The 18,960-nt window shown below is 57.5% G+C and overlaps 1 protein-coding gene across 14 annotated transcripts in view; it reads left to right on the top strand.

Annotated features, from left to right (window-relative positions):
• TMEM94 (transmembrane protein 94) overlaps positions 1-18,896 on the top strand; it is a 36,837-nt gene extending 17,941 nt beyond the window's left edge. For 3 of the 14 annotated variants that reach the window (XM_055321645.1, XM_055321641.1, XM_055321626.1), the window contains 30 exons: positions 5,060-5,179; positions 5,521-5,648; positions 5,922-6,058; positions 7,547-7,749; positions 8,122-8,273; positions 8,638-8,809; positions 8,966-9,052; positions 9,323-9,439; positions 9,784-9,840; positions 10,100-10,204; positions 10,346-10,510; positions 10,735-10,944; positions 11,475-11,784; positions 12,066-12,239; positions 12,596-12,698; positions 12,824-13,041; positions 13,770-13,951; positions 14,041-14,179; positions 14,647-14,762; positions 14,881-14,980; positions 15,305-15,413; positions 15,604-15,793; positions 16,024-16,101; positions 16,352-16,437; positions 16,701-16,782; positions 17,024-17,172; positions 17,264-17,358; positions 17,469-17,562; positions 17,747-17,917; positions 18,077-18,896. In XM_055321645.1, the coding sequence (XP_055177620.1) occupies positions 5,060-5,179; positions 5,521-5,648; positions 5,922-6,058; positions 7,547-7,749; positions 8,122-8,273; positions 8,638-8,809; positions 8,966-9,052; positions 9,323-9,439; positions 9,784-9,840; positions 10,100-10,204; positions 10,346-10,510; positions 10,735-10,944; positions 11,475-11,784; positions 12,066-12,239; positions 12,596-12,698; positions 12,824-13,041; positions 13,770-13,951; positions 14,041-14,179; positions 14,647-14,762; positions 14,881-14,980; positions 15,305-15,413; positions 15,604-15,793; positions 16,024-16,101; positions 16,352-16,437; positions 16,701-16,782; positions 17,024-17,172; positions 17,264-17,358; positions 17,469-17,562; positions 17,747-17,917; positions 18,077-18,149 (4,122 nt within the window). In that variant the 3' untranslated portion in view covers positions 18,150-18,896. The other 11 variants (XM_055321682.1, XM_055321668.1, XM_055321671.1 and 8 more) reach the window with 9 other exon arrangements.
• Positions 18,897-18,960: the final 64 nt, after the last annotated feature.

Genomic DNA, 18,960 nt, shown 5'->3' on the forward strand with positions numbered 1-18,960 from the left:
GTCCTGAAAGGACCGGGGCTGGGGGGCCAGGTGCTTTTGGCTCTGGGCCACCTGGGAAACCTGACCAAAGTGGTGCAGCTTAGGGGTGTTGGCTCTGGAAAGGCACATTAGACTGACCCAGATGCACAGCATCAGGCCCCACAGAGCTGGTCCTGTTCAGTAGTGGATTTTTTGTAGTTCTGATTTGACCGAGTTCTTTCCCTACCCTTCTGCTGTTCTCAATCCCCATGCCCTCCCAGTGTCCCCTTTTTTTTTAAAAAAAAAATTGTTTTAAAGATTTTTATTTATTTATTTGACAGAGAGAGACAGCACAAGCATGGGGAGGAGCAGACAGAGGGAGAGGGAGAAGCAGGCTCCCCACTGAGCAGGGAACCTGACATGGGGCTCGATCCCAGGACCCCAGGATCACAACCTGATCTGAAGGTAGATGTTTAACTGACTGAGCCACTTAGGTGCCCCTAATTAATTTATTTGAGAGAGAGAGAGAGAAAGAGAGAGAGCTGGGGGTGGGAAAGCAGAGAAAGAGGGACAAGCAGACTCCGTGCTGAGCATGGAGCCTGTCTCAGGGCTCAGTCCCATGACCCTTTGATCATGACCTGAGCCGAAATCAAGAGTTGGACTCTTAACTGACTGAGCCACCAGGCACCGCTGCCCCCCCCCCCCCTCAGTGTCCCTCTTTGATGGAGGAGAAGCCCAGCTCATGATGGGCATTTGTGGCCAGCATCTCCTGGGCCTGGGCTTCCTAGCACCTCAAGTTACTTTGCTGGGTTCAGTTGAGCCTTAGCGTTGTTCTACCTGCAAAGCATTGGTGTAAGTGGAGATGCAGGCTCCTGCCTCCCCTCTGCTGTAGAGCTTGCACTTAGCTCTCACTCCTCACCCCAGGAACTTCTTGGGAGGTGTCTGGCAGTGGGATGGGTGGGAGATTTGGACCATCTGGGAAGCATGAAGAATCTCTCACTCCCTCTGGGTACTTAAGGCTGGGGCAGTTTTTTTCTCACCCTTCTTGGCCCTGTAGACAGGAAAAGCAGACCTTCAGATGGCATGTGTAAGAGTTGGGTCCCTCCCAAACCAACCACACGCATCCTTGCACGGTCTCTCCATTGGTGCTCAGCCTAACTTGTGTTTTGAGAAAGGCCAGCAGAGCCCTCTCGCCCATGGTGCTTTCTTCATTTCCTTTGAAAATGCTGAAGTTCCACCAAGTTCCTCATCTTTGGCTCTCACGTTGCAGGGGACCCGGTGGGGGGGGCGGAGCACAACAGGAGAAACCGTGATTTTACCGGTAACTGGTACTCTCCTGCCTGCCTACCTGCCAGAGACAGGGTGAGGTGTGCGTGAGGGGCGGAGGCAGCTGAAGAAGTGTGCCTGGGGCCACGGAGAGCCGGCTGGCCCAGAAGGCTGTGTCCTTGCCCCAGGGCCTGCCTGTATGGGCAGGCATTTTTCTCCAGGAGGCGTGTGATTACAGAGTGGCTATTTTCCCTCTGCTTCGCTGTCTTTAATCGCCAGTCTGGGGTTGGTGTTCCTGGCCAGACACAACATGCGTGGGCAGACGCACTCAGTCAGCTCTGCAGGCCTCTGCTGGCCCGGCCCCAGGAGCATCTGCTACCCTCTGGCCCATACCTCCCACACCTGGAGAGCAGTCGTGTGCAGGTTCTAGCAACCTGGGTGCAGAGAGGAAGAGTAAATCCATTTCTGGGTTGTGGAGAGGGGGGCACCTGGAATGAGGCAGTGGATGTAAGGATGCCGACGAGACGCACAGAAGGGAGTCACTAATGTCCAAAGTCTAAAGGCCTCACTAGAAGGGGGGCATCACCCTGGTTCCCTGGCTGCTCCTTTCAGCCTTTGCCTGTCTTTCGAACATGGTCAGCATCCCAGATGCTGCAGCTTTCCTCGTGACCTGCAGCCCCTGAGATTTATCCGGCCCTCCCTCTCTCCTGCCCAATCTCCGTCTCTTGTCTGTTTGGCCGGCAGCCTTTCCACCTCTACGGGCCAGCCTTTCCCTGCCTCCAGGACGTTTTCTCACTGGAGCATTTCTGGAGGCCTGGCCCAGGCAAATCCATCTCAGGAACCTTCACATCTCCCCCCGTGAAAAGAGGGTTCCCAAAGTGGAGCCTAAGGGAGAAGGGGGCGGTGGGGAGGCACAGTGTGGGAGGCCCCGTGTGCAGTGGCTATGTCTTGCAAATCCTTTTCTTCCCTAGGTTGGGTGGAACAGGTGTCACCCCCCAGGCCAGCCCCTGAGACTTGAGAAGGCCTCTTCTCCTTTCTTCCAACCCTCATGCAGGAGACTTTTTTTCCTTCCATGTGAGGAATCAGGGAGGCAGATGTGCAGATCTTAGCCTTCCCTGACACTCATCTGTCCTGGGCCATGGCTTCTCAGGAAGGCCCCAGGGTTTCTGCCAGAGGGAGGTAGATGCTCTGGAGTAGAGTATTTAACCATGCTGGGGTATAGGTCCTTAACTCAGAGGGCCATATCTTCTTGAGCTGAAATAACCAGTTATCCCCTCTGGGAAGAAGCAGCTCTTATCTTCATAATCCCCCAAAGCCAGCATGGAGAGCAGGGATTAGGGGAGATTTAGGCATTGGATCTGGGAAATCTTGGGGCCAGGCTCACCCTGGAGCCCTTCCTCATCCTTCAGGCCGAGATAGCTGGCAATGAGCCAGTGTGGGGGCTCCACTCAGGTGCATCCTACTGGGGGAGGGGGGGAATCTACAGTCAGGGGATACTGTCCCTGTCCCTTCTAGTTGTAGAGATATGTGTCCTGTGAGGGGCAAGGTTGCCAAGGAGGGTGGTGGATATGCAGACAGGCATGGAGAAGGAAATCTGGAATGTCAGTAGGCAAAGCCAGGGCAGGCCCCAGGGAAAGTATAGGGAGTGTAGGGGAGGGCAATGAGCTGGAGTAGCCAGGGCGCCACCAGCTCAGCCACACTTGGTCAGGACTCAGTAGATACCCCAGCCCCTTTCTTGGGGCCCCAAGTCTAAGGCTTTGCTCCTCTTGCTCAGGAATCTTTTCTGGTGGGAGCTCGCCTCAGAGCTCTTGGGATGGCCCAGCTTGCCAGCACTCTTTTCCCAGGGGGCGGTGGTGGGGGGTGGGCATGGGGGATGTTCTTTTTGCCAGGACCCCCAACCTAGGGATCTGTGTATCAGATTCAGTGTGTGCATCGGCCTCACCTACAGAAGTCTTGATTCGGTCAGTTTGGGGTGAGACCTGGACCTTTGGGAGCTCCAGGTGTTTCTGTTATAGATCCCAGGTTGACAGCTCCTGATTAACATGTCACTGGGACCACGGAAGATATGTGCGTGCTCATTCTTTCATTCCTTCAGCCGGTGGTTGTGGGGCCACTGCTGTGTGCCAGGCACTGTCTCAGCAGCTGGTCGGAGGGATGTGGAGATAGAAGAATTCAGTACCTGTTTTCAAGGAACTGGCAGTCTGGTGGGAGAGCCAGACAAGTAAATCTATAATGACGGTTCTCCACAATGCAGACTGGGAGCCAGGTTGCCCAGGGTGCTCTTGAAATACAAACCTCTCCCTGTAAGTGCAGCCCTTGGTTTTGGGAAAATTTCCCAGAGCGGATGACGTTTGAGCTGAGGCTTGAAGGGTAATAAGTAAGAGGTGTCTGGGGCCGGGAGCATGTTCCTGGGCAGGAAAACACATAGAGGTCCTTGCACATGAGCTAGAAGAGCACGGCTTGCAGCAGGAATGGAGGAAATGCAGGCGAGGAGGCTGGAGAAGCTGGCGGATCACAGGCCCTGCTCTGGAGTCTGGGCTCGATTGGAAAGATAAGCAGGGGTCAGTTGATGTGACATGCACGCTGCTCTGGCTGGATGTTGCAGTTGGTTTGGAAGAGGTAGAGACTGAGGAGTGGGAGGGGGAGGTGATCACCGCAGGAGCCACGATGTCCAGCCGGGAGGGCCACATTCCAGGGTTTTGGATGAATCCACTCCTGGGGGCCTATGAAACCACAAGGCAGCCATTGAGTAAACAGGTCAGAATTCAGGGCAGTGGTCAGGCCTGGAGGTAAACTTCAGGAGTTGTAAGCTTGGTGGCGGCGGGTGACTCCACGGTGGTGGCTGAGGTTGTCTTGGAAGATGTCCGAGGGATAGTCTGTAGGGTAGAGGGAAAAGAAGAGCCAGTCAGAAGAAGACAGAGGTAAAGCCCAGGAGTGGGGCTGCCAGTAAGGAGAGGCCAGGGTCCGCTCGCACAGGACAGTGTGGGTGGTCCCCAGCGCTGCCCAGGACCACCCAATCCATGCCCTGTTCCACCACCCCTGGTGACCAGAGAGTACAGTGTCACAGGTGCCTTCCTGGGAGCACCTATCCCTTGTCTTAGATATTGTGTCCTTCCTGATGCTGGAGTGTCACAATGTGCTCCCTTCTGTGAAATGGTGGAAGCAGTATTTGGTAGTTTTTTTTTTTTTTTTTTTAAGATTTTATTTATTTATTCATGAGAGACACAGAGAGGCAGAGACATAGGCAGAGGGAGAAGCAGGCTTCCTGCGGGGAGCCCAATGCGGGACTTAATCCCAGGACTCCGGGATCATGCCCTGAGCCAAAGGCAGACACTTAAACCACTGAGCCATCCAGGTGCCTCTGGTGGTTTTTTCCTTAATGTTTTTACATAGCAATAATGAAGAACTATTGTCTCCTTGTTAGTTCTCCTTTCCTCACTTTAAAAAAATAAAAAGCAAAAAAAAAGCCCCACTATTTTTTGGCCCGTGAAATGCACTGATGGCAGCAGAGGTAGATGGAGAGGTGAGGGGGCAAGAGTAGTGCATGGGACCAGGAGATGCTGTGGCCTTGGAAGGTGGGTTCGGAAACACTGAGTAGAGAAGGTTGTGTGTCTGTTTCTGTTTTAAGCTTGGCCTTGAGGAGTAGGGGACTTTTAACACATTGGAGATTTAAGCAAATGCCCCGAGGGTTGAGGTTGGGGCTGGTGGAGGAAGAGGAGGGGAGGTTTCATGGGGTGGGATGACAAGGTCATGACCTGGCCTGCAACAGAGGGCCTCTCTGTGCAGTGACCTGGGGCCTCCAGGGCGATGCTGAGTGCCCCCTGCTTCCCCCCAGGGCGAGCCACCCTTGGCCCTGGGCCTGTCTACCTGGAAGGCCCTCAGCATCCTGAAGGAGCAGCTGGAGGCGGTGCTGGAGGGACACCTGAAGGAGCGGAAGAAATGTCTCACATGGAAGGTGAAGCTTCTTCCCCGGGAAGCCAGAGCCAGGGTGGGATGGGCAGACAGACGTGGGAGGCCCAAGCGCGGCCCGGAAGCTGTGCTCATGCTGTGTGGTGTGACCCCAGTGAAGCTTCCCTATAAAAATCAGAAGGAAGCTGGGCTGCCTGGGGAGTGATGTCCTGGCCCCACTTGCTGCAGGAGCCCAAGCGGCTGGACCCCAGCTGAGAGCAAAGCGAGAAGACAGAGGCAGCCCTGGGCCAGGCCAGGCGGGTGTGGGAGGAAGGCAGCCAGATTCCAGCAGGATGCTGCCTCCCAGCTCCTTCCACGGGCCCCTCACTCCCCACTGCCCCTCCACAGGAGCTGTGGAGAAGCAGCTTCCTGCACCACAGTAACCGCTGCTCCTGCTTCCACTGGCCTGGAGCCTCACTCATGCTGCTGGCTGTGCTGCTGCTGCTCGGCTGTCATGGGAGCCAGCCAGCGGGCAGGTAACCTTCCTCCCGCCTCTCATCCTGGGGGTGCTGGTCCACCCCTCCTGCCTCAGCCTCCTGCCTGGGAACACCCCACGGGGACTGACCCCCCTCCACACACACATAGTCACAGTGGGTTCCTGAATGGTGAGGGGTTCTCAGTTCCCTGCTGGCTGCCATCAGCACCCAAGCAAGACACTCTTTTCAAAAGGGACTGGGGTGGGGTGCCTCGGGTCAGCTGGGTCGGGGAGCCCCTCTCCCTGCTACTACCCCCTCACCTCTTTCCACCAGCCGTGGGGTGGAGCTGGTGAATGCCTCAGCACTGTTCCTCTTGCTGCTTCTCAACCTCCTCCTCATTGGGCGGCAAGATCGGCTGAAGCGTAAGGAGGTAGAGCGGAGGCTCCGAGGGATCATTGACCAAATCCAAGGTGAGGCCAAGGGCCAGGCATGGTGGGTGGGAAAAGGTACCCTATGATGTGTCAGCCCTACAAGCTCTCCTCCTGAGTCCCAGCCTGGAGCCCAGCACAATGGCGGTGCCAATGGTCAGTGTTCTGGGGGCTCTTGGCACCAAGAGCATTAGGAGGCTGCCCTGCCCTCTTTTGAGCAAGGACAGTGAGAGCAGGGACAGCTAGGCCTATGAAGCCAGTGGCCCGAGTGTGGCATGCAGGGTGGCTGACGGAGGCCTGGTCAGCTTGCAGGCTCACTAATGATGGGAGGCTAACAGAGAAGACCCTCTCTCGGCAGGAGGACAGTTGAGATTTTCTCTTCCAAGGCTGTCCTGTCTGGTGGTGTGGGGCCAGCAAGTAGGAAGATGGCCCAGAGAAGTCTAAAACCCACAAGAGTCAGGGTTGGGTGCCCGGAACCGGGAGCCCCAACGGAGCAGCTGTGTTCCTGAAGAAGGGAGTTGCTCAGATTTCTGCTTGTCCTTTGGTTCAGGTGGTGGTTATTAAGCCCCAGCTATGGATTGGGAAAAATAGGCTCTTCTGAGAGATGATGGCTCCTGCTTTCCAAGGGCCTGTGGTCTCATAAGAGAAATACTCAGTGTCTGAGACCTTTCTCTAACCCGACCGGGCAGCTAGGGTGAGAAGGGGTTGCTTCATTCTGAAATGATCAGTTAGTTGTAGCCACGTGCCAGGCACGGGAAAGTATAACAGTGACCAAGAAAGATGGGCCCTGCTTTCCGAGAGCCTAGTCTCTTGCTCAGTAACCATCAATGGCTTCCTCTTGCTCATCAAAGCAGCCCAGAACCTCTGAGTCAGCCTCTAGCCTCCCTCTCCAGATTGTTCTCTTGCCATCATCCTCACCCCAAAACTCCTCCCTGGTGCTAAAACCACTGCACAGACTTCCCTGCTTCTGTGCCTTTGCCCTGCTGTCCCCATCTGGCGTGCTTCTCCCTCCCTCAGCTCCAGCTGACGGATCCTGCCCATCCTTCAAGACCCATCCTAAGTGCTCCCTTTCCCCTCGAAGCCGCCTCTGATCGCATCAGCTATCTCCTGCAGCTCCGGGCTCTTTCCTAACGCTCTGAGCATGTGTTTGCCTTGATGTGTATTATCTGCCCACATACATCTCTCTTTTCGGTTGCGGCTCCTCGAGGGCAGGGGTTGTATCATCTTTACCTTTGACCTTTGCACCCCCTCAAAGCCCTCAGCAGCGCTTGTGAAATGTGTTTGAATGGAATGAGGGTACAAAGAATATGAGCTTCAGGTGTTCAGAGGAGGTAGCGGTGCCTGGGCTGGCCCAGTGGGGAAGGCTTCACGGGGAGGTGACCTTGAGAGAGGGGTGGTGTTGGGATGAATGGTGCGGGTTGCTGCAAGCCTTCTGGGGAAGGAAGGAAAGCACACAGAGCTTCATGGTGTGTGCTGCATGGCTGATGTGTGGAGCTGTGGGTGAGATGGTTTCCTTTTTTCCCTTCTCAGATGCACTCAGGGATGGCAAGGAGATCAAGTGGCCCGATGCCATGTACCCAGACCTCCACATGCCCTTTGCACCATCCTGGTCTCTGCACTGGGCCTACAGAGATGGACATCTGGTCAACCTGCCAGTTAGCCTGTTAGTAGAAGGAGACATCATAGCCCTGAGGCCTGGCCAGGAATCATTTGCCTCTCTGAGGGGGATCAAGGTAGCTCGAGGCTTTTCTCCTTCCCTGAAAATTCTGTGGGAGCATCTACAAGCAATGGGGGGAGGGTCCCAGGGCTAAATCCTGAAGCTTCCTGGCCAGCACACAGGCTCCTTGGCAAGAGCTCTGGAAGGATGGAGAAGATCTGGAATGTCTTTCTCCTTGTCCTGTTCTTTCTTTTCTCTGACCTTTAAGCTGCTAGGAATCTAGTTCCACAGCAACCCCCTCCCACCCCGCGCCCCACCAGCTGACTCTGTGCTAACTGATGGTCTCAAACCCAATGAGATGTCCCCACTTGGCTGGAATTGATAAGAGAGAGTGGCTTCCGATTGAACCTGTTCATTGCCCTCACCCTTCTCCCTTACTCTCTGGTAGGATGATGAACACATCGTCTTAGAGCCGGGAGACCTGTTTCCTCCTTTTTCTCCACCTCCTTCCCCCCGGGGAGAAGTAAAGAAAGGGCCGCAGAACCCCCAGCAGCACCGGTTGTTCCGCGTCCTCGAGACCCCAGTGATTGACAATATCAGGTAGTGTCGCTGCCCTGCCTTCCTTCTGGCCCCTGGGTGCTCTTCCCGAGTGCCTCCATGAGCTGAGGGCAGGGTGACAAGGAGAGAGCCTGGTTTCTACTGAGGCCCCTTTAGGGTAGGCACCTCTGTGGGTTCTTCATTTTAGCATCTCATGAAAATTACTAGACTGGGTGATTGTTCCTCTCCCTGTGGGAACTCTGAGGGGACAGCTCAGGAGGCTGCTCCAGACCCCTCTCTCAGGGGCCACTTGCTGGGGCCCGGGAATAGGAGAGATTGCCTGACTCAGCGATGCCCAGTGCACGTGCGTGTTTCTGGCCTCCCCCGCTAAGAGCTTGCCCAACTAAAGGGTCACCCTTTTCTGCAGATGGTGCCTGGACATGGCCCTGTCCCGCCCAGTCACTGCCCTGGACAACGAGAGGTTCACGGTGCAGTCGGTGATGTTGCACTACGCCGTGCCTGTGGTCCTGGTGCGTGAGGCGGGCCTCGCGGGCAGGGGAGAGGGCCAGGAAATGGGGGAGCCTCAGGGCCAGATTCAGGTGAGCGTGTGAGGGAAGATGGGGGTGGTCCAGAGTGAGATGCCAGTGCTGGGGTTGGGGGGTGGGTGTGAGTGGGCAGAGGAAAGGGAGCCTTAGAGCCTAGGTCCTTCTCTGGGTGGGGAGCTAATAGGGCTGCACTTCTGCTGTTCCCAAAAGGCTGGCTTCCTTATCACCAATGCCCTGCGCTTCATGCTGAATGCCCCTGGCATCACATCCTGGCAGTACACCCTCCTCCAGCTACAGGTAACCTCCACCCTTCCCCCTCTGCTGTGCTTTGCTCTTTCCTTGGAGGCTGGGTCCCCTCATGATGCCCTGGCTGTCCCTCCCTGTCTGTAGCCCAGGGGTCCCTCCAGCTCCAGCTTAGGAATACCTGCTTCCCTTCTCTTCCCATTCTGGAAAGTTGTCCCATTCTATTAAGGGGATGGCTTTAGGACTGGGGAAGCCCTTCTGTCCCTCCCTCTTCCCAGGCCAGCAGCTCTTTGGGTGCCTTCAGTGTGGTTCGTGCTTTCTCAGGTGAATGGCGTCCTGCCCATCCTTCCCCTGCTCTTTCCAGTCCTCTGGGTTCTGGCAACCGCCTGTGGAGAAGCTCGAGTCCTGGCCCAGATGAGCAAGGCCTCTCCCAGCTCCCTGGTAGGTTCTTCCAAGGCATCTTGGGGACAGTACAAAAAGAACAAAAATCAGGAGCAAAAAGGTGTTGGCTGTGCCCCAGTGAACAGGTACAGAGGTCCAGCCCCACTCTGGGCCCAGTACACGAGCAAGCCCTGGGCAACTCTCTATGCGGAAGGGCCCCCAGGCCAGGCCCTGGGAGGCAGGCAAGCATCCATCCTGGCATTCAGATGCGGGGGCTCGGGGACTGCCCAGGTGTCCTTAAACCAAAGGCGTCAGGAGCCTTGCGGGGGTGGGGCACTCACCCTTGCATCTTGGAGGCCTATGTGAGGGTGCCTCCCTGAGCTGGCACCCTCTTCTCTGCACAGCTGGCCAAGTTCTCAGAGGATACTCTCAGCAGCTATACAGAAGCCGTCTCCTCTCAGGTACACTCACCTGGGACACCATCTGCCCCAGGCCTCCAGAGCCACCAGCCTGAGCTCTCTCAAGCTGGCTGCCCCTTCTGGAACCCTGGGACTCCTCCCCTACCCCATGGCCTTGGAGCCTCCTGTCTCATGTGGGCAATGTGCTCTGCCCAGACAAATGCCTCTCCACCCCAACTTCCTGGTGTCCCCGGACAGTTTCCTCTGGCGGCCCCAGAGGCTATCTCTAGGGAAATAACATGGACTTTGTCTCTCCCACCAGGAAATGCTACGATGCATTTGGGGCCACTTCCTGCGGGTGATCCAAGGGACATCACCGACTCTGAGCCATAGCTCCAGCCTGCTGCACAGCTTGGGCTCCGTCACGGTGAGGGGGGCCCTGAGGGAGGACCCCCGCCTCAGCTGGCCTGCTGCCTGGCTGTGTCCGGGTGCCTGTCTGCCGCTGGAGTGGACCCTGAAGGGTTGGAGGATGCCAAGCCCTCTTTCCGATCCCCATCTCTCCCTCCAGGTCCTGTGCTGTGTGGACAAACAGGGGATCCTGTCATGGCCCAACCCCAGCCCAGAGACTGTGCTGTTCTTTAGTGGGAAAGTGGAGCCCCCACACAGCAGCCATGAGGACCTAACAGATGACCTGTCCACCCGCTCCTTCTGCCATCCCGAGGTAGAGGAGGAGGTACGGCCGGCTCCCGGGGACCCAGCTCTGGGTCCGGCCAGTGGCCTCAGGGAGGGCAAGGCTGGGAGGGAGAAGGAAGGCTCAGGCACCGTTAGGATCTGCTTCTGGGCAGTTCAGGCAGAGCCACCACAGCAGGCAGGGAGAGGGCATACCTGCCCCGTCTCCCCGGTCCATGGCAGCCAGCGGGACCCTGGTCCGAGGCCTGTGTTCCTTGTTCTTCTCAGCCCCACGAACGAGATGCCCTCCTGGCCGGTTCCCTGAACACTACCCTGCACCTTTCCAATGAGCAGGAACGTGGCGACTGGCCTGGTGATGGTCCCAAGCCCCCTGAATTCTACTCTCACCACAAAGCACACGGCCGCAACAAACACCCATCTGGCTCCAACGTGAGCTTCAGCAGGGACACAGAGGGCGGTGAAGAAGAGCCTGGCAAGGTGAGAGGAAAGGGGAGAGCAGCCACAGGGTGTCCTGGCCTCCCCGCCGCAGGGGCCAAGGGGTGCAGCCCATCCTGAGATGTCGTGGCCTCCATGCTCAGGCCTCCAGGCTTGGCCTCCTGAGGCCTCATCCAGGGCCTGGGGCCCTTCCAGAAGTAGGCCCTTTCTCCCTTTCTGGGTCTTACAGGTGGTAACTGGTTGGGGCAAGGCCCTTCCTTCTCGTCATAACGTAAATACAGAAAGCTGGTGGCTCCCTCTAAAATACACTCCCAACCCCGTCTGAAAGAGATCTTTTGTTGTTCCCTCCTTGCTCTGGGCATCCTTTTCTTAGGTACCACCATTGCTGGGCATCGATCCTAGGAGAAGCCAAAGTCCAGCAAGGACAGGGAGAGGATTTTGGGGAGGGATGAGGAGAGCGTGGGCATGAGCATGCTGCTCACTGGGAAGGGGGTGCCTTCTCCCGGGGCCACCCCGGAACCCTCCCAGTCTGAGGCTCCCCTCCCCATCTGCCACATTTTCCTGACACTCAGCCCGGGCTGGAGGGCGAGCCCTATGAAGCAGAAGACTTTGTGTGTGACTACCACTTGGAGATGCTGAGCCTGTCACAGGACCAGCAGAACCCCTCCTGCATCCAGTTCGATGACTCCAACTGGCAGCTCCACCTCACCTCCCTGAAGCCCCTGGGTCTCAACGTGCTACTGAATCTGTGTAACGCCAGCGTCACTGAGCGTCTGTGCCGGTTCTCGGACCATCTGTGCAACATCGCCCTACAGGAGAGCCACAGCGCCGTCCTGCCCGTGCATGTGCCCTGGGGCCTCTGCGAGCTCGCCCGACTCATAGGTACGCTGGCAGGGTGGGTGGCCATGCTGTGCCCGCCACTGACCCCAAGCAGGCTGGTGCCCGTGAAGTGCACTGTCAGCCCTTTCAGCTTCTGACCACCCCCTTTAACTGGGCGCTGTTCCACAGTGCTTCCTAGTCTGGGGACATAGCCAATGGTGGGATGAATAGGGGGAGGGAACCAGCCCAGCCTGACTGGGGTTGTCTGTCCCTGCAAGAGAGGGAGGTCCAGGTGCTGTGCGCTTCCCCCCAGACACTCCAAGTTGGCATCCCTCCCCCTGCAGGCTTCACCCCCGGGGCCAAGGAGCTCTTCAAGCAGGAGAATCACCTTGCACTCTACCGCCTCCCCAGTGCTGAGATGGTGAAGGAGACCTCACTGGGGAGGCTCTCCTGTGTCACCAAGCGGCGTCCCCCCCTCAGCCATATGATTAGTCTCTTCATCAAGGACACCACCACGAGTGAGCCTTCCGCACTTGGCCAGCATTAGGCCAGACTTTCCTGGAGCTTGGCAGGGCGGGGCTGCTTTTAGGTGTCCCTTTTTAGGGGGGCCTGGGCAGATGAGCCCTAGACTGCTTCCTAGTCTTCCTCAGATGTGGCAGGGATTGGATTTGGGGACTGGTGCTGGGATGGTGGTGGCCACAGGGGTTGGGGACCGTCTGAAGGGTGGCAAGCCCACATAGACCTGGGGCATTCTATTCCCCAGGGGCTCCCTGGCACCCTTCTTGAGGACAGCAGGGTGGTAGCTGAGGCGGGAGTGAGAGGCAGCAGTGGCAGGCACTAACATTCGGCCTTGTCCTCCCCCTCCCCACCCCAGGCACAGAACAGATGCTGTCTCATGGCACAGCCGACGTGGTCTTAGAGGCCTGTACAGACTTCTGGGATGGGGCGGACATCTATCCGCTTTCCGGTTCTGACAGGTGGGTGAGGAAGCAAGCACCCCTCGTGCTGGTGGCACACGGCCCTGGCCGTCTGCCTGCCTGGCTCACAGGCCTAGGGGCATCTCAGAGCCACTCGCCTCACTTCTTCCCTGCTTCTCTGGTAGAAAGAAAGTGCTGGATTTTTATCAGCGAGCCTGCCTGTCTGGTTACTGCTCTGCCTTCGCCTATAAGCCCATGAGCTGTGCCCTGTCCTCTCAGCTCAATGGCAAGTGCATCGAGCTGGTGCAGGCGCCTGGCCAGAGCAGCATCTTCACCATGTGTGAGCTGCCCAGCACCATCCCCCTCAAGCTGAGCACGCGCCGCAACAGCTGGAGCTCTGACGGTATTGTGCACGCCTGTCCCGTTGGGGGCCCTACAGGGGAGGGCTTCTGGAGGGCCACAGAATCTGTCATAGTAGAAGGAACGGTGGGCATAGCACTGGCCCTGGAGCGTCAAGATGGCACCTTGCAACGTGGACAAGTCCCTTAGCTTTCTCATGGGTAACTAGGTGTCTGCTCTGCCCTTCTCACCGGTTTCTCATGACCCTCCGGTGGGATAGCAAAGAGCTATCTCTGAAAGTTATAAAGCAGCTGTATTTATAGAACATTAGCCTTATTTGATCAGATAAAAGGCCTGGTTACAAACCTGCTGGGACAGAGGGACTCAGAACCACCCCACCCCTCCCCATTCCACCCCTCACCATTCCACCCCTCCCCATTCCACCCAACAGACAGACTCACAGGGTCTTATGGCCCAAAAGACCATGAATTGAGGCCATTGCTGAGAGTGAGGGCAGCCCTCTAGCCCTGGACCAGGGCTGGGCTCTATTGTTACTTCTTAGCATCATCACCTGACTGATGAGTACCTTTCATTGTCTTTTCTCCTGTGTCTGTTGGTTCCTTTGTGCGTCTTGGCTGTGTGTTTGTGCGCGCGTGGCTGTGTGTGGTCCCCCGGGGCCCACATGCTCATTGACTTGGGTGTGGCATCTGTGTGTGTGGCCTGGGCTGCCTCCTGGAATCTGCTGGTTCCTGGGTGTCCCGGCCGGGCTTTGTGCCTCATGCCTACCTGAAGAAGGGATCGGGGAGGTGCTGGAGAAGGAAGACTGCATGCAGGCCCTGAGTGGCCAGATCTTCATGGGCATGGTGTCCTCTCAGTACCAGGCCCGGCTGGACATTGTGCGCCTCATCGACGGGCTGGTCAATGCCTGCATCCGCTTTGTCTACTTCTCTTTGGAGGACGAGCTCAAAAGCAAGGTGGGGAGAGACGTCCCCCTCTGCCTCCACCAACCCTTTCGCCCATGAGTGCATGGGACCATCTGTTCGTTGCCATCTGCCTTTTGCAGGTGTTTGCAGAAAAGATGGGCCTGGAGACAGGCTGGAACTGTCACATCTCCCTCACGCCCAATGGTGACATGCCTGGCTCTGAGATCCCCCCTTCCAGCCCTAGCCATGCCGGCTCCTTGCATGATGACCTGAATCAGGGTAATGGCACAGGTTTGCGGTGGGGTCAAGGGGGTTGTGGATGGCTCCCCTTCCTTAGAGGTATAGCTAGAAAGAGCCTCCATTGATCCCTCCTAATAAGTACATTCCCTTGAAAAATGGCTCTGGTCTCCCTGTGGTAACAACAGTTGACAGTGGAGGAGAGGAGACCCGGAAGCAGAAGGTTCTTTGCTTTCTTCCGGGCAAGGAACAGCCCTTAGAAGGCTGACTCCAGGGACACCTGGGTGGCTCAGTGATTGAGCATCTGACTTCAGCTCAGGGCATGATCCCAGGGTCCTGGGATTGAGTCCCACATCGGGCTCCCCATAGGGAGCCTGCTTCTCCCTCTGCCTGTGTCTCTGCCTCTTTCTCTGTGTCTCTCATGAATAAATAAATATTAAAAAAACAACAACAACAACAAAAAAAAGAAGGCTGACTCCAAGGTGAAGGACAGGGTTTCATCCCCACAGTGTCCCGAGATGATGCGGAAGGACTCCTCTTAATGGAGGAGGAGGGTCACTCAGACCTCATTAGCTTCCAGCCTACGGACAGCGACCTCCCCAGCTTCCTGGAGGACTGCAACCGGGTATGATGGCACGGTCTGCACCCCTTTGTCTCCCGAAGTAGTCCAATGACTGGTCCAGAGAAGGGGGGCAGGGACCACCTCCCCAGCCTGAGGCTACTGACATCTGTGCTTCCTCCAGGCCAAGCTGCCGCGTGGCATCCACCAGGTGCGCCCCCACCTACAGAACATTGACAACGTGCCCCTGCTAGTACCCCTGTTCACCGACTGTACCCCTGAGAGTGAGTACTGTGGCCATGGCGATCGAGGAGACCCGGGCACCTGGCGGGCTCCGCAGGAGATGATGTACCATGCTGGGAGCAGAACAAACCTGAGCTGGGATGAGCCAGGGAACATAGGGGGCGGGAACTGTGGGTGCCCCATTCTAGGGCTCAGAAGTGACTGTCAGTCACTTGACATTCATATTCTGGGATGAGGGGAGGACTGTCCCAAAAAGGGGCTCCCTTCCCCTGTCTCCTGTTCTATTGTCCTGTGGGTCTCTGCTCGGAGCCTCACACAGGGCTCCACCTGCCTGACTCTTGTGCCCCCCGACTCTGCCCCCTCAGCCATGTGTGAGATGATCAAGATCATGCAGGAATATGGGGAGGTGACCTGCTGCCTGGGCAGCTCTGCCAACCTGAGGAACAGTTGCCTTTTCCTCCAGAGTGACATCAGGTCAGGGTGATGTCCCAGATTGGGGCTTGCATGAGGCTGGGGCATATTTCATGGCTGATCATGCTATGGCTGGGAATGAGGGGCCTGGGCACGATGAGAGGAGAGGCGACAGGTGCTTGCCTAGTCCCACGGGAGGTGGGGTCTTCACAGAGTGTAGCTCATGGGTGTGCTTTCCCCTTGCACTGAGCAGCATTGCCCTGGATCCTCTGTACCCATCCCGCTGCTCCTGGGAGACCTTTGGCTACGCCACCAGCACCAGCATGGCCCAGGCCTCGGATGGCCTTTCTCCCCTCCAGCTCTCAGGGCAGCTCAACAGCCTGCCCTGCTCCCTGACCTTTCGCCAGGAGGAGACCATAAGCATCATCCGGCTCATTGAGCAGGTAGGGGCTCAAGCAGGTGGAGGGGGCAGGGATGGGGAGCCTGCAGAGTGGGGAATGGTGACACGGGATCCATCTGGGCCCCCAAGGGCTGACTGCCCTCCAAGAGAGGCTTTCCCAGGCAGTTTTATTTGCCCCCACCCTTTCCTAGCAGGAGCATCTGGGGCATCTGGCTCTGGGCTGAGATTTGTCGGCTGTAGGCCCGGCCACAATCTGTCCCTCCTGGTCCCTAGGCTCGGCACGCCACCTACGGCATTCGCAAGTGCTTCCTCTTCCTGCTGCAGTGCCAGCTGACTCTCGTGGTCATCCAGGTGAGGTGGGGTCTGCACAGGCATTGCCCATCCCTCCCTGCTTCTCCACTCAAGGGCTGGCTGAAAGTCCGAGGTGGCAGGCTGGGAGATGCAGCACAGCCTAGAGGGCCCCTAGCCTCTGGAACCCCTGGACTTGAGGAGATGACCCCATTGGCAGAAGTGGCCCCTGCGGCCCTGGCTCCTCTGGCCATCTGGGCATAGGGCAAGTTTGCCAGAATCTAATCCTGCTTCCTGGGCTTTCCTGGTCTAGTTCCTCTCTTGCCTGGTTCAGCTGCCACCACTGCTGAGCACCACCGACATCCTGTGGCTGTCCTGCTTTTGCTACCCTCTGCTCAGGTGAGGGTCATGCTGCCCATCCATATCCAGGCAGGCAGGGCTGGGATGTCCCCGAGCAGCCTCAGGAGCCTAGGTTCCACTCAGTGCTCATGTCCCCTGGCACAGGAGGCCCTGGGGCTGGGTGGGGGCGCTCTCCCTTGTCTTGTCACATCTCCCCTCAGACCTGTCCTCATTCCTAAAATTCCCCAAAGGCTTCTTCCCAAGTGGGAATCGGGGGACAGAGGGTCACAGCCACCACCCTTCACCAAGTCCCTCCTTTTCAGCATCTCTCTGTTGGGGAAGCCGCCCCACAGTTCCATCATGTCTATGGCCACAGGAAAGAACCTTCAGTCCATTCCTAAGAAGGTAAGCAACGGGGAGTCCTGTGAGCCTGGGCTTTTCCTGAGGACTGTGGGTGTGGAGGGGGCCGAGCCTTCGGGGAGAGAGAGGCTTCCATCAGAACTCCCCTGAACCAAAAGGGAGGTGGTGGTACAGAGCTGAGAAGGATCCTCTTGCCCTGGGTCTGCCCGTTTCCTGAAGAGGCTGCTGAGCCTGGTGCCAGAGGGGCTGCCGCCATGGGAGTGACAGGCCTCCCTTCTTTCTGCAGACCCAGCACTACTTCCTCCTTTGCTTCTTGCTCAAATTCAGCCTCACCATCAGCTCGTGCCTCATCTGCTTTGGCTTCACGCTGCAGAGCTTCTGTGACAGCTCCCGAGCCCGCAACCTCACCAACTGCTCCTCCATCATGCTGCCCAGGTGGGTCCTGACCCTACCCCTCCACCTACACCTCTGCCTGCCCACTTTCCTGGGGCCCAGGGGGCGCTGAGTCCACCCCTTGCTTTGGCAGCCATGCTGACACAGCTCCGGCCTGGTTTGATGATTTTGCCAATGGGCTGCTGACGGCTCAGAAGCTCACGGCCGCCCTGATCGTCCTGCACACAGGTGAGGGGCCCCCAGGGAGGGGCCAGCGGTGGCTGGTGGGGTGCCCTGTGGGCAGGGCCTCCGGTGGTGGCAGGACATCTGATGCCCCCCACTGACCCTGTTTTCTCCAGTCTTCATTTCTATCACCCATGTGCATCGCACCAAGCCCCTGTGGAGAAAGAGCCCCTTGACAAACCTCTGGTGGGCCGTGACGGTGCCTGTGGTGTGAGTATCTGTGGACGGGGCGGGGGCAGGGGCGGGGGCTTTGGCAGGACTGTGCTTCGAAGTCCTGCTTCCAGGAGTTAAGCCAGAGGTGGAGTGCTGCCTTCCTTTAGCTGCTCGAACTGAGAAAAGCAGGGAAGGAAGCAAGAAGACCCAGGCTCATGTGGGCCGCCACCTCTCCCTGCAGCCTCCTGGGGCAGGTGGTCCAGACAGCAGTGGACTTGCAGCTGTGGACGCACAGGGACAGCCAAGTCCACTTTGGCCTGGAGGACGTGCCTCTGCTGACATGGCTCCTGGGCTGCCTCTCCTTGGTCCTTGTGGTGGTCACTAATGAGATCGTGAAGCTGCATGAGATTCGGTGAGCCACGGCCGGACCTCCCTCTGGGGTCGGGCGCATTCTTGAGGCCTGTAGCATCCTGGGCATTGTTCTCCCACTTGGCCGCGGCCTGTACTTCCCTCCATCCCTGGGGTCCTGCCCTGTGCTCTAACCTGTGCTTTTCATTTCCTGCCCCACCAGGGTCCGGGTTCGCTACCAGAAGCGGCAGAAACTGCAGTTTGAAACTAAGCTGGGCATGAACTCCCCCTTCTGAGCCACTGGCCACTGTGGTCATATTTGCCCTGGCCCCAGGGCCACAGGCAGACCAGTTTCTGAGTCTGGGGAGTTGGTATCATGAATATTTCTGGGTGTCCTCTTACGCCCCATGGCATTGGAGGCCGGGCTCCACGTCAGACCCAGCTGTTGTCCTTACCGCCAGGGCTTTCCCATGGAGGAGTTGGTGAGCCATGGCCTCAGCATCAGGACAGTGTGGTCTTGAATGTATGACCCAATGCACTTAGTATAGGGGACCTTAGCCTCCTCCACCTGCAGGCTGTCCTCCTTTAGGGTCTCTTAACCCAGGGCCCTCTGTTGTAGGGTCTCCAAGCAGAGCCAAGAACCATGGGGCCCGGGCCTCAGTGGCAGCCACCGTGGTGGGTCCAGACAGACCACTGTTGACGACAGCAGTGGTAGTGCACCCTCCCTGCGCCCCACCTGTCCTCCTGGGAGAGGGGCCTGGAGGTGGTCAAGTACTTCCCTCCCTTCCTCTGTGGGGGAGCCTCACGCTCAGATCTGAAGATGAAGAAGCCCCCTGCCTTGCCCTGGAACCTCGTCCTGTGCCTGCCTCCACGCTGGCCTTGAGCGTCAGTCTTGGGGCTATGGCCCAGGGCTCCTTTTGGCCCCTCACCCTATTTTTCCTGTGAGAATGTTTTTACTGGTGTATATTTTTTACTGGAAATGAGCCTTTTAGGAATGAATGTAGACTGGTTTGTATTAAAACTTGTAAATTGCTTAAGAAAAATCTGTGGCTGGTCCATGAGGCAGCCACTGAGGGTCCCACCCAAGGCTTCGGCTGGTGAGGGAGC

This window comes from Nyctereutes procyonoides, unplaced genomic scaffold (genome assembly GCF_905146905.1).
Source record: "Nyctereutes procyonoides isolate TBG_1078 unplaced genomic scaffold, NYPRO_anot_genome, whole genome shotgun sequence".
Taxonomy (NCBI): Eukaryota; Metazoa; Chordata; class Mammalia; order Carnivora; family Canidae; genus Nyctereutes; species Nyctereutes procyonoides.